Source organism: Nannobrachium achirus (assembly GCF_963921795.1).
Source record: "Nannobrachium achirus genome assembly, chromosome: 16".
NCBI classification, from domain to species: Eukaryota; Metazoa; Chordata; class Actinopteri; order Myctophiformes; family Myctophidae; genus Nannobrachium; species Nannobrachium achirus.
Genome location: NC_137823.1, coordinates 37215602 through 37229194, shown reverse-complemented (window position 1 = coordinate 37229194; position 13593 = coordinate 37215602). Strand labels below are relative to the sequence as shown.

General features: G+C 37.8%; 1 protein-coding gene across 1 annotated transcript; it reads right to left on the bottom strand.

Moving 5' to 3' along the window:
• Positions 1 to 8356: 8356 nt before the first annotated feature.
• Positions 8357 to 13497, bottom strand: adat2 (adenosine deaminase tRNA specific 2). Its single transcript, XM_080744082.1, has 6 exons — positions 13336 to 13497; positions 11867 to 11971; positions 10232 to 10382; positions 9134 to 9240; positions 8539 to 8611; positions 8357 to 8451 (listed from the first exon to the last, which is right to left on the bottom strand). The coding sequence occupies exons 1-6, from the start codon at positions 13414 to 13416 to the stop codon at positions 8423 to 8425; spliced, it is 546 nt and encodes a 181-aa protein (XP_080600208.1). The 5' UTR covers positions 13417 to 13497; the 3' UTR covers positions 8357 to 8422.
• Between the last annotated feature and the right edge of the window lie 96 nt (positions 13498 to 13593).

Genomic DNA, 13593 nt, shown 5'->3' with positions numbered 1-13593 from the left:
CCATCCATCCATCCATCCACATCCATCCATCCATCCATCCATCCATGCATCCATCCATCCACATACATGCATCCATCCACATCCATCCATCCACATCCATCCATCCATCCATCCATCCATCCATCCATCCATGCATCCACATCCATCCATCCATCCATCCATCCACATCCATCCATCCACATCCATCCATCCACATCCATCCATCCATCCATCCACATCCATCCATCCATCCATCCACATCCATCCATCCATCCATCCATCCATCCATCCACATCCATCCATCCATCCATCCATCCACATCCATCCATCCACATCCATCCACCCACCCATCCACATCCATCCATCCGTCCATCCACATCCATCCATCCATGATCCATCCACATCCATGATCCATCCATCCATCCATCCATCCACATCCATCCATGCATCCACTGTACTTTGCTGTACTCTACTGTACCTTACTGTACCGTATTGTACTGTACTCTACTTTACCTTACTGTACTTTGCTTTACTCTACTGTACCTGACTGTACCGTATTGTACTGTACTTTGCTGTACTCTACTGTACCTTGCTGTACCGTATTGTACTGTACTTTACTGTACCTTGCTGTACCGTATTGTACTGTACTTTGCTGTACTCTACTGTACCTTGCTGTACCGTATTGTACTGTACTTTGCTGTACTCTACTGTACTTTGCTGTACCGTATTGTACTGTACTATACTGTACTTTGCTGTACCGTATTGTACTGTACTATGCTGTACCTTGCTGTACTGTATCTTACTGTACTACCTTACTGTACTGTACTTTAATGTACTCTACTGTACCTTACTGTACTGTACTTTAATGTACTCTACTGTACCTTACTGTACTGTACTTTAATGTACTCTACTGTACCTTACTATACCTTCCAACATGACCGAATGTCGGGAACCACCGAACAAAATCAGTCTTTGGCCGTCTTGAGTTGGTGTGGCTGAGATGGTCTGTGTATATTGTATGGTAACAGGTAGAGTCGCCGAAATGAAGCTCGCCGAGAAACGGGGGGTGCGTTCGGAAATGCACACTGGGTGGGGCAACGGTGCGCTTTTTCAGCCTGAACTCTGAAGGTAAACTTTCCGAAAAGCAGCAGTTGCTAACCTAACGTTGCTATTGATGTTTATAAACTAGGGTAAATTATAATAGAATACCAGAATATTAATTCATGTTGATACTGAAGAAGGCATACTGTGATTGTGTGTCCTACTTAACATGTTTGTTGTTGCTAGCATTAACATTTATGATACTGTGAGATTAAGACGATAACCATAATTTACCCTAGTTTATAAACATCAATAGCAACATTAGGTTAGCAACTGCTGCTTTTCAGAAAGTTTACCTTCAGAGTTCAGACTGAAAAAGCGCACCGTTGCCCCACCCGGTGTGCATTTCCGAACGCACCCCCCGTTTCTCGGCGAGCTTCATTTCGGCGACTCTACTGGTATTCTGTGGTATCAAGAGATGTTATTACTGTCTATGTGTGTATTGTTGTACCAGGTGAGGTTCAGCTATTTAGGCATGCTGGTCTCTGGCCTACTCAAGTACAGCACAGATACTCAAAAAAAAAAAAAAAAAAACTTGCAGAACTCAAGTAAGTAAATGTACTTAGTTACTGTCCACCACTGGTAGAAGAATCTCTGACAGACAGTGATACTTTGGGATGAAAATGTGAATCTCTCCATTCCTGGAGTTTCTGCAATTTCCAGAGTTTCCCAAGCCAGATGATTGCTAATCTAATAAGGTTGTAGGCACAAATACCACAGACAGTGAGCAGTGAGGATATTTAACAAAGGGTGTCAAATAGGGTAGCCTCGCAACAGCCAGGAAGCACATTGGTGATGACGTAGCTCTGGATGGCTTGCGAGGCTAGTCAAAGGGTGGCGATAGCTGATACTGACATCAATCCATTCCTGACCTTGAAAAACACCCATTAACATGTTCATTTCATTGGTAATATGGTCTAATCCACTAGTATACTACGGTATTTCACTTTACCCAGGCCTGCATAAAGGCAGTATGGTACTGCAGTGGTTCTCAAGCCTGACATTTCTAAATCTTCTATTCTTCTACACTTGATATTGTCGATCTTCAGTTATTGTAATGTATTTCACACTAAAGCCAAATGAAGGAAAATAAAGACATGAAGCTTGATATGATTATAATTTAAAATATATTATTTATTACAAACTTAAGTACTACTTAAAAAACTACAACCATTATGGTTTATTTTAAAGAAAGGATACGGTACTGAATGCACACAATAAAAGATTAAACAATTTTACAAAATGCACAAAATAAAACATTAAACCACAGTCAATATAAAATATAACACCATTATTTACAGAATGTTAGTTTTCTTCAAACAAAAACATACTTTTTGCACAAAATAACTATTTACAATGGTTAAAGTTGATCTAAAACAAAAGATGAAAGCATTACTGTAAAATAAAGACTAGGACCCATCTCGCAGTGGCGTCCGATATCAATAAAAACTAGAAATACTGTTCCTTCGAAACAGTGTGGGCTCGATTCCAACCCAAAACAATAATAGTAAAAGTGTCAAGTTCCCAGGCAATGCTCTCTTTCATTTTACTGACGTAAAATGGTAATGCAAATACAATGTAGACAAGCAGTGTTATTACATGAACTTAAAGGACCAGGTCACCTTTGGGACAACCAGATCTTATTTTATTGTTGTGTGGGGACACGATCAACACAATGTTGAGTTATTTTTTGTGTTCAATCTGTGTTTTTAGATATTTTAGTATTTCAGTATGCTACAACTGGTCATATGATGCATTTTGCATCATATGATGCATGAGATGATGCAATATCATGCTACAAAGCATCATATGACCAGTTGTAGCATGCTGAAATAATAAAATATCTAAAAACACAGATTGAACACAAGAAATTACAGGATTGTGTTGATCGTGTCCCACACAACAATAAAATAAGATCTGGTTGTCCCAGAGGTGACCTGGTCCTTTAAAGGTATGGACAATTAAATCAAAATAAAATTAAAATATAATGTGGACGGGTAACCAACAACAAAAGTTCGAGACCAGTAGCATGTTGGGAACTGAAGTTATGGCTGTTTAAAGCCTGGGAAGAAAGATGGGGAACCTGTGTGTGTGTGTGTGTGTGTGTGTGTGTGTGTGTGTGTGTGTGTGTGTGTGTGTGTGTGTGTGTGTGTGTGTGTGTGTGTGTGTGTGTGTGTGTGTCCTAGGGGTCCCTGAACTACACTTTGCAAACCAGCAAACCACATCAAAGTAATAGTACGCAGATGGTCCTAATATTGACAAGCTTTTTAAAAACAGCAGATCTACAAGATCACAACATGTCGCAATGTCACATTGTAGATCAGCTTCTACGTGATTCATCTACCGTATGTTTTGTATTAATAATAACATCTGCAAAGTAACAAGTAACTAAAGCTGCCAAATGCAATTGCAGTGGAGTATAAGTAACAAAAGTGTAAAGTAAAAGTTGGTATTACAGTACGGGACATGCTGATCCAAATGCATATGGGATATACTAGGATTCAAATGCAGACAGGCTGAAATTCATGGCTTTTAAAGTGTTTGGGGTGTGGTTTTGCCAGGTGGGTCCACTTCGGTTGATCGTCTGATTTGGAAATGCATTGGTTGTGATATCTCCCTGACAACCAACAACAACCACACAGAGTGCCCCTGCGGGTTCTAGGATATATACTGTAAAGCCCATCGCCCGGGAACCTTATTCTTTTTAAGTTAAATTTCTAAAACACTACAAAACATGTGTCAAAGACAAATACAAGCAAACGTCTCCACAGTAACACAGTAACAGTTGTTTGTGTGTCAGTGTGTGTGTATGCGTGTGTGTGTGTGTGTGTGCGTGTGTGCGTGCGTGCGTGCGTGCGTGTTAATAATTATTATTATTATTAATAATAAAATCTGCTAAATAAAAAGTAACTGAAGCTGTCAAATGCTGTATTTATAGTAGAGTATAAGTAACAAAAATGGAAATTAGAGTAAAAGTACCTAAAAATTGTACTGTAGGTACAAGTACTTGTTTGTATATACTTGAGTAAATGTACTTGGTTACTTTGCAGCACCACTAGCCTTACATTAAGACGTCTCTGCCGAGACTTTCGCATTGTCACTGCAGGGCCGACTTATGTAAGGCTACATCACCACAGAACAGCCAATGACAGCCAAGCCTTTAATCACAGCTGTGTCAATCAGTAGAGTGGAGAGGGACATTTGTTTATAGTTTTAACTATAACTATAGTTTTATACATCACACAGCTTAGACATTTGGATCAAATCAGACAGCAGACCTGTGTGAACGCATTGATATAAATAGCATATCTGAAGTGTGAATATTGCAGCCACAGCGACTTAATATAAACATGGGTCCCTTTCCTCTGTCTCACTCTCACTAAACCCATTGGAAATGCATTGGGTGCTTAAAGTTAAACATTTTTATTTTTTTATAATTAAACTACAAAACATTTCAAAACCAAAAGTACAAGCACACGTGTCCTCAGTAAGCCGAACACATAAAAATTTGAATGGTGTTGAAAGGTGTAAGCGTTTAAGAGATGAAGCGCGCCAAAGTTTTGAGGAGATACTGACTGACTGACTGACTGATAGATAAACTAGAAAAGCAGTTCCTGCAGAAACTGCGTGGGCTCGCTCGAAACTGTTATGAAGTAATAGTAGAAAATGCATTTAAGCGCAAGTTTTTTGAAAAAAAAAGTTTTTTGAAAAAAAAAGTTTTTTGAAAAAAAGTTTTTTGAAAAAAAAAGTTTTTTGAAAAAAAAAGTTTTTTGAAAAAAAAAAAGTTTTTTGAAAAAAAAAAGTTTTGAAAAAAGAAAAAAAGAAAAAAATAAAATTTTTTGAAAAAAATAATTTTTTGAAAAAAAAAAAGTTTTTGAAAAAAAAATTTTTTTGAAAAAGTTTTTTGAAAAGTTTTTTTGAAAAAAAAAAGTTTTTTGAAAAAAAAAGTTTTTTGAAAAAAAAAAGTTTTGAAAAAAGAAAAAATTAAAAAAAAAATTTTTTGAAAAAAAAAAAGAATTTTGAAAAAAAAAAATTTGAAAAAAATTTTTTTTTGAAAAAAAAAATGTTTTGAAAAAAAAAAATTGAAAAAAAATTTTTTTTGAAAAAAAAAAAAAATGTTGAAAAAAAAAAAAAGGTTGAAAACTTTTTTTTTTTTTTTTAGTTTGAATCGCGTTCCTACGTAAATGTATGCCAGAGTAATGAGGCTATAAAGTTTAGTGAAAAAGTAAAAATGTTAAAGTCAGATCCCATTCATTCTCTATGGGATGAAAGATTTATGAATAAAGTTAAATATTTCAAACAGTATAAACTTTTTTTCAAAATTATTAAAACAACAATGAAACTTCAAACCTCGCTGAACATTTCAAAGTTGGAACGAGGTTTTTATGTGAAAGTATGAAAGAGCTATAAGAGCACAAAGAATTTGCACCAGAAAAGTGGGCACTTTTCTACATAGACTCCCATTATAAGGAGGAAAAATTAAAGTTTAAAAGTTAAATATTTCCAAAAATATGAAATATTTTGAAAAGAAAAATACAAGCACACATCACTGTAGAAAGCTGAACATGTTGAAGTTGGAACGAAGTTTGTAGCACAAAGTGTGAGGGAGTTGAAAGATGCCGAAGAAAGTGGTCGGACCCTTGGAAGTTTTAAAGAATAAACATAAACTGGGGTATAACAAGCTGGACTCGCCTTCAGCGAGCCCACAATAATGAAGATAACATACGTGTGCTCGCCTTCCAGGCGAGCCCACAACTAAAAAATACTCCAAAAAGATTCCAGTGTGGCTCAAAGGGCCTGAAGTTCGGTGATTCTGGAAAGCCGTGATTGAAAGAGACAATACACGCTTCGTAGACAATCCTCATCGATGGCAGGGTCCAGGTCTCTTCACAGCGATGCAGGCAGAAGATGGTCTCTGTACATGGAGAAAAAACACATGTGTTATCGTCAATGTCCAGCCCTTCCTCCACAACAATAAATATATAACATAAGTAAATATCTATAATATTGTATCCTTTTATTTTCTTTATATTAATTTCATCAAGGAGGGAGCTTACCAATAAGCACACATTGTGCATAAGACTTGTGCAGATATGATAATTATGGCTATAACAATGTTTCGGGGGCAGTGGGAAATTAAAATTAAGGTCTGTTGGTGCTTTTATACGTCATTAAGTTCCCTCCTTAATGAAATTAAAATATAAGATATAAAAACAAGGATACAATTTCGCAATTTAAATTTGAGTTATAAAACAAATTAGAATATTTTGTGATTTACATGGTTGTTTGAATAGGCCTACATAATCTCTGTACAATGGAAGTAGTAACTACTGTATGTTACTTGTAAAGAATTTGCTATAGGCTATGAGATACTTCAATGGTTTCCAGTGGAAATAAGCTTAGTCTTTTCATGGATCTCCTTTTAGTTGACCTTGTACCAGTGATTTGTACTGTCATGAAACTGTACTTTTTTCTATTGCAAACTTCTAATAAATTCTTCAATCAATCAATCAATCAAACAAACAAACAAGGTTTTTCCTCCGCCCGTCGTATTATATTAAATCTATGTTGCCTTGCCATCTAGTGGTTAATGGTGGTATTGCTACGTTAGTTCATGCATCAATAAGTGGAGTGGAGCATATCACTCCAGTAGCCCTATTATGATCCAGGTCTTATGCCTTAACTTCTTTACCTTTTTTTCCACTATTTTGAAAAACATTTTTAAATACTTCACATGCTGAACAACATCTGCATGTTGTGAACATGCAGATCAGCTATTTGAAATATTTAAAAAACAAAAACAAAATAGTAAAAAAAGGCAAAGAAGTTAAGGCATAAGGCATAAGACCTAGATCATAATAGGGCCCAGTTCTTAAATTCTTACACTGGCAATGAATTCATTGTCTCCACCAGCCAACTCCCATGTTCCTACAGGAAGGACCGGCTGCTTAGACAGGTGTCACACAACCCAAATACCTACGGTACAATACAAGATGAAGTATAATTGCTCTAGATGTGGAAAAACACAACTGTGTCCCTCTCAGCTTTGCTTCTGCCCGTCTCTCTAGTCTTATAAGTCTGATACGTTAAGATGATAACCTAAAGCATCAGTGTGGAGCTCAAACCTACAGTGTATTTACCAGGGGAGTGACTTTATGACAGCAGCAGCACCCATCATAATTCCATTCCCCATCTATGTAATTGTTGGAAAGCAGTTTTAATTTATCCATTTGTAACTTAAGAGTGTACAAAAAGCTACATTTGTACAATCTCAGAGTAAAATTTGTACCAAGGATTTTACTGTGTAGTCAGTTTATATAGCAGTGGTTCTCAAACATTTTCATGTCAAGGACCCAAAATGATATTTGACCACAGACCCCGATATGAAAACATTTTCTAGACTGTGAAATAATACTGAAATTAAACTGTTCTTCATTTTCCCTGGGACCACCTGGAACCCCCTGAAATACATGTGGGTGTCCCAGACTCACAGGACCCCACTTTGATAATCATTGGTTAAAAGAGTACCTCTCCATAAAGCCAACAATGATGTGATGTGATGTCATCGTGTTCTTAAAATGACACAGACAGTGAAGAATCTGATCAACAATGACCAATTTGTCCCAGAGTGTGAAATAGTTTCAGAGGCACAGCAGACATAACAAAAGAAAAGTCATACACATATACAGCACAGAAATAGTATATGTATGTGCATAAGTAGAAGTGCCAAAATAATGTTAAATTCACATTCACTTTCACTGCTGTGGGGACAAATCATTCTTTTGTATCTACAGTATATAGACCTTAGTTTGGATGCCATTTTGTCAGACATCAAGTTATATTCCTGTATGAGAAGGTGGCCAGGACAGAATAACACACATCAGCACATTAACCCTTCCAATCACTCTAACTTTTGTTTTGTTTTGATAGGAGACCAAGTATCCTTTTCCTCATACAATGAAGCCACATAATAAGAAATTGTTAAGAAAAGATAAACGAATAGAATGTTGTGCTTTAAAACCAAGGCTTAACACTTTAGCCAACATTGACTCGATAACGCGTCAATTGATTTACCGCACTTGGCTGCCATTGAACAGACGGCCGTCTGATACACCTCAATTTCTCATGATCATTTGGGACGCCCCTTGACTTCCGTGGGTCCTTCAAAATAAGGTAAAATCCAGCGGGGAATGTGTTAACAGCCTGGGGCAAGAGGCCAGAGTTACAGTCCAGAATAAAAAGAAAATGCTCTGACACTAATTAAAAATATATTTTTATTAAAAATAAATAAATAAAAACATCCCAAAAGATGATGATACACTAATCCCAGCGTGGCACAGCCTCAGACTTTCCTGGTTTTTGGTTTGGGGGCTGTAACAGAGAGAGAGAGAGAATACCGTGAGGAGAGGAACGGAGAGGAGCGGAGAGGAGAGGAGAGATTACAGCAAAGTTAGTTACCATTTGGATTCTCCTGTTTATAGAAGGTTTTCAGCATTTCCACAGCCTCTTCAGCCCTGTAACCTGATTCACACTGAAGAGAAGACAAAAACACCAGGTCACAAAAAGCATAAAAAAGAAAAAAGAATAGTACGCTTTTAACAAATCTTTTATGGGGGTCCTTGGCCAGATACATATTAATCTGGTGGTCCTCGACATGAACATGTCATACTGTCGGCACACTAGGGATGGGCCGTTTATCACGATTATTGTGACCAAAGAAATTCCAATTTACAATATTATCGTGATAATCAAAATATCTCCAACATCCATTATCCTGTAGAGGAACATTGGCCAAAAAATAGCAGATCTACAAGCTCACAACACGTGAGCTTTTAGATTTTTGGCAAATTTACAGGTCCATTTTACCAATTATAGAGGGTTTATAATGCGGCTCGGCAAATAAAAGGTGAATTTATGATCCCAGTGCATGACGGAGGATAATTTCACGATAAACGTAAATCTCCACAATACAATTATTGTGAGTGTTTTTTTTTTACCATGATTAACAACAATAACGATTACCCTCCCATCCCTAGGGAACACAGCTGCATACCTTGAACGAGGTTCCGGTGTGAGGTAGTTGTGCCGAGGAGATGTCCAACACAGAGCCACAGCCTCCAAACCTGTCATTCCCACAGCCATACACCACCACTGGAATGTCTGACAGGGGTTACTGTTAAAGATACATTCTTAAACCAGAGGTAAACACATTCAAGCACACAAATACCTTATAATGTGTCAGTCATTGGTGGTGGAACTTAAATACTCTGATATTTATCTAAGTAAAAGTAGTAATACCACACACAACGTAGTAATACTCTGTTATTGAGTAAATGTCTTGGAATTCTATGTTTTACTTGAGTAAAATGTTCTCAATATGCAGAATCTTATTATTGGATTGTAATTAGTAATGCATTACTGGGTTAATCACTTTAATGTTGCAGCTGGTAAAGGTTAATGTTATGTGTTAAATATATTTATCAATAAATGTATTAGGTTAAATCTATATTGTGATAGTAATAATAGAGTATAGAGTGTTTGAGTAACGGGTAAAGGTGGGTGATTTCAGCCAATCAGGAGAGCGTACTAATTTATCAGCTTCCATTTTACCGTGTTCCAGTTCCAATTTTGTCTGCTCATTTCTTTGTGCCATCACTTCCAATTTCACTCGTTTATCCTATATCCTGTGTGAGTTCTCTCTCCTGAGTGGATAAACTTGGTATCCCCATGTGAAAATGCATTTTCTGTTTTCTAAAAAGCCGGAGAACACACACTCTATACTGTCTATAGCAGTGGTTCTCAAAGTGGATTCCGTGGACTCTGCGGACTCCTTTAGGGGGTTCTAAATTGACCCATACAAGTCTGTAACTCTGACAGTGTACAAATGGAATCAAATTAACCCGGTTCCATTTGTACACTGTCAGAATTAAGGGGAGACCTTGAAATTTGAGAAACACTGGTCTATAGCAATGATTACTATGAGAATATATTTAACACTGGATGTACACATGATACACACTCACACACACACACACACACACACACACACACACACACACACACACACACACACACACACACACACACACACACACACACACACACACACACACACACACACACACACACACACACAGTGTAGGTAAGATACTGAGCAGCCGCAGGGCTCCTGCACACATGATGCATGGCTCCACAGTGACGTACAGCACTGTCCTCTCACACACACTCCTGGTCTCCATGTTGCCTCGATGACACCACTCCAGCACCTGGTCCAGGGCCACCATCTCTGCATGGCGAGTGGCCTGCAACACACAATAGTTCAAGCACAAGTCTCTCACACCAAATAACTATTCCACAATCTTTGAATGCTAGTGGTCATCTGTTCGTCATTTCCATTCACGAAAATAAAATATATTTTAAACAATCTTTAAAGTCTACTTTTGAATTTCCATTCCTGCTAAGCAGCAGCAACCTAGATTATGCTTCGACTAATTTGATTCACAGTGAGATGTATTTAGGAGGCCGCAAAGACTAAATGAATTGGGGTGGGAGGCTGGACATACGTGGACATTCGTTATTAGTGTGGTTGCGCTAACAGGGCAACCAGACTATAGTACTTGTTCGACTTTCTTTCCGTCTTTCCGGATAAAAGTTATTTTTGGCATGTACTTGGGCCATATGTCAAATCGACTGGCTTATCTGGACTTGTCTGCTTGCATTTTGCTAAGAGATAATTTATTGGTGAATTATTTTTCTCCTTTGAATTGAATGGGAAAATGCTAAAATTTAAACTTTTTCCAAATATGGAGATGACTGACATCATAGACCACATGAGACCGACACAGTACAGTATGTCCATATATGGGCATTCCAAGATATGGGCTTAATATTGATGACATCAGGGATCTCCATATATGGGCATGAAAGGGAGAAGGACAGAATTCATTTGCAAGTGTGACTCCCGTCGGTCACGGCAACCAATTTTCCAGAATTGCATCTTTCTAGTTTTATTTATGTATTTGTACGGTACATTCGAGAGTGCAGTGTATACATTTTACATTTGTACGCTCTCTCAGAGTGAACTTAACACTGTGCATTAAAGCTGGTTGCACACTGCTCCTTTTTTTTGTTTCGTTTTTGAATTCCGAAATCCGCAAAAATGTTTTTCAGGCCAAGGAGAGAGAGATGAGAGAGAGAGAGAGAGAGAGAGAGAGAGAGCAAGGGACCCAGTGGTGACAATCGCGGAAAAAAATTAACCCTGGTCCGAAAAATACAAAACGGGCAGCAGTGTGCCTAATGTGATTAACATAACATGAGGTCGATGTTTTTATATAAGTGCTCCGAAATTCGCTCTGATATTCGCCTGAAAAAAACGCAGCGGTGTGCAAAGACCTTTAATCTGTCTGTGTTGGGTGGCTGTACAGTATCTGAGAGGGTAGAGTCTGGGAATAGGAAGGCTTGGTCACCAGTCTATGTGACTATAGTCTATGAGAACATACAGTATGTTCTCATCTGAACTATCTGAGCAGCCATCTGCCGGTGAAGCTGTAAAAGCAATCCCCTTCGATCTACTAGCCTCGCGTAGCCAGGCTCACTCATCTGCGAAGAGAAAAGCCTGGTGACAATATAAGGCAGAAAGCGTTCAACTTCCGCCGTGAGAATTTCACCGGAAGACTGCAACGCATGACGTAACTTCCGTTAAACGCAGGACTTCCGCCACTTCTGCTAGAACCAACCGGAAGGCATATTGTCTACAAGGTGTCGATCTACTCTGAACTTGACTTACATTCTTGGTCTCATTGACTTCATTCCTGCCCCTGCCCACAACTTCATCATTGTACACCATGAGGCATCCCACAGGCACCTCTCCATTCTCCAGAGCGTCTTTAGCCTGGAAGGAAAAGATTAAACTAATTTAGCCAGTAGTAGTAGTGCTGGTTAACTATTAAGAGATCAACATAGGCATGAGTCTGCTGATATTGGTTTCATTGCAATCTTGCAATTGACTCAGTTGCTACTCCAACTACGTTGTTTTTCATTTTTATATAATTGTGTTTCACCCTAACCGCAAGCAATGTTACGTAGATGCTATTTTTAATATCTGGCGTTGCAATACCAACCCTTGACAGCCCATACATCCAAACAGAAAAGTCTGATCTGATTGTATTAAACTTGTTAAACTCACCAACATTACAGCTGTATGGAAGGAAAACTTGGATTATCCTCTTTGTATCTGCCAAGTTTTTGTTTCATCAAAATCCACTATTGTCATGTGCAACCTTCTGTCAATAAATTCCATGCGGGTGACTATTTTTCTAAGTGTTTGAGTTTGGAAGCACTCTTTTAAATAATGCAATGTCCTGCTGCCTCCTGCATTATGTGCAATTTTGAAACAAGTTGTACGCAGGATCGTTGAGTGAAGTTGCAAATAACATGGCTACGGTGGATATTTAATTAAACAAACATTTTGCAGATACAAAGAGGATATTCCAAGCTTTCCATACAGCTTGGTGAGTTCAACATTGTTTAATACAACCATATTGTACTTTTTTGTTTGGATGAATGGGCTGTCAAGGTTTGGTACTCTAGAAGCCAGATATTAAAAATAGCATTTAAGAGTTTATTGCGGCTAGTTTCATCCCTGTTTTCTGGGATGAACAAATGAGGTACCAATGTACAGGACCTCATTTGGACTAGTCTGTCTTTTACATAAAGAGGGAAAAACTGTAGGAACTGATCAAAAGCTAGAGATTAATGACAATGTTTTAACAAGTTACTCAAAAACAATGTGTTTACTGTTCACAAGAATAGATTTTTACTGGTTTATTGTTTTTGATCTTGTTGCCTTTCTTCTAATATATCTATAGAATTCTGACTATGTAGTGTTTTCCCACATTTTACTATTCTACAACAACAACAACAACAACAACAACAACAACAACAACAACAACAACAACTACTACTACTACTACTACTACTACTACTACTACTACTACTACTACTACTACTACTACAATAACTACTTTATTGTCTGTCTGTCTGTCTGTCTGTCTGTCTGTCTGTCTGTCTGTCTGTCTGTCTGTCTGTCTGTCTGTCTGTCTGTCTTTCTTTCTTTCTTTCTTTCATTCATTCATTCTTTCCTTTCTTTCTTTAGAAATGTTTCCAATTAGATCAAGTGCTAAAATTAAGAAATCCATCATGTCTATTCAATGTGAATCCGATGTCATACTCACCACCAGAGGTATAAGGACTCACCATATCGAAGGCACTGGACATCCACTTCTGAATATCCTCTTCAGTTGGATAAAAAGTATCTACCTTGCACTCCGTCCCCATAGCAAACCAAGAAGACTGACTTCATGTACTAACTAAATATAAAACAAGTAGCCAGTTAAATTTTATGCCGTGCAAACGAAGAAACACAACATGAAATAATGATTTACATGTATTTCACGTGCAGCACCACGACTGACAAGGGGCGTAAAGTGAAAATGAAGGGGGACACATTTGCAG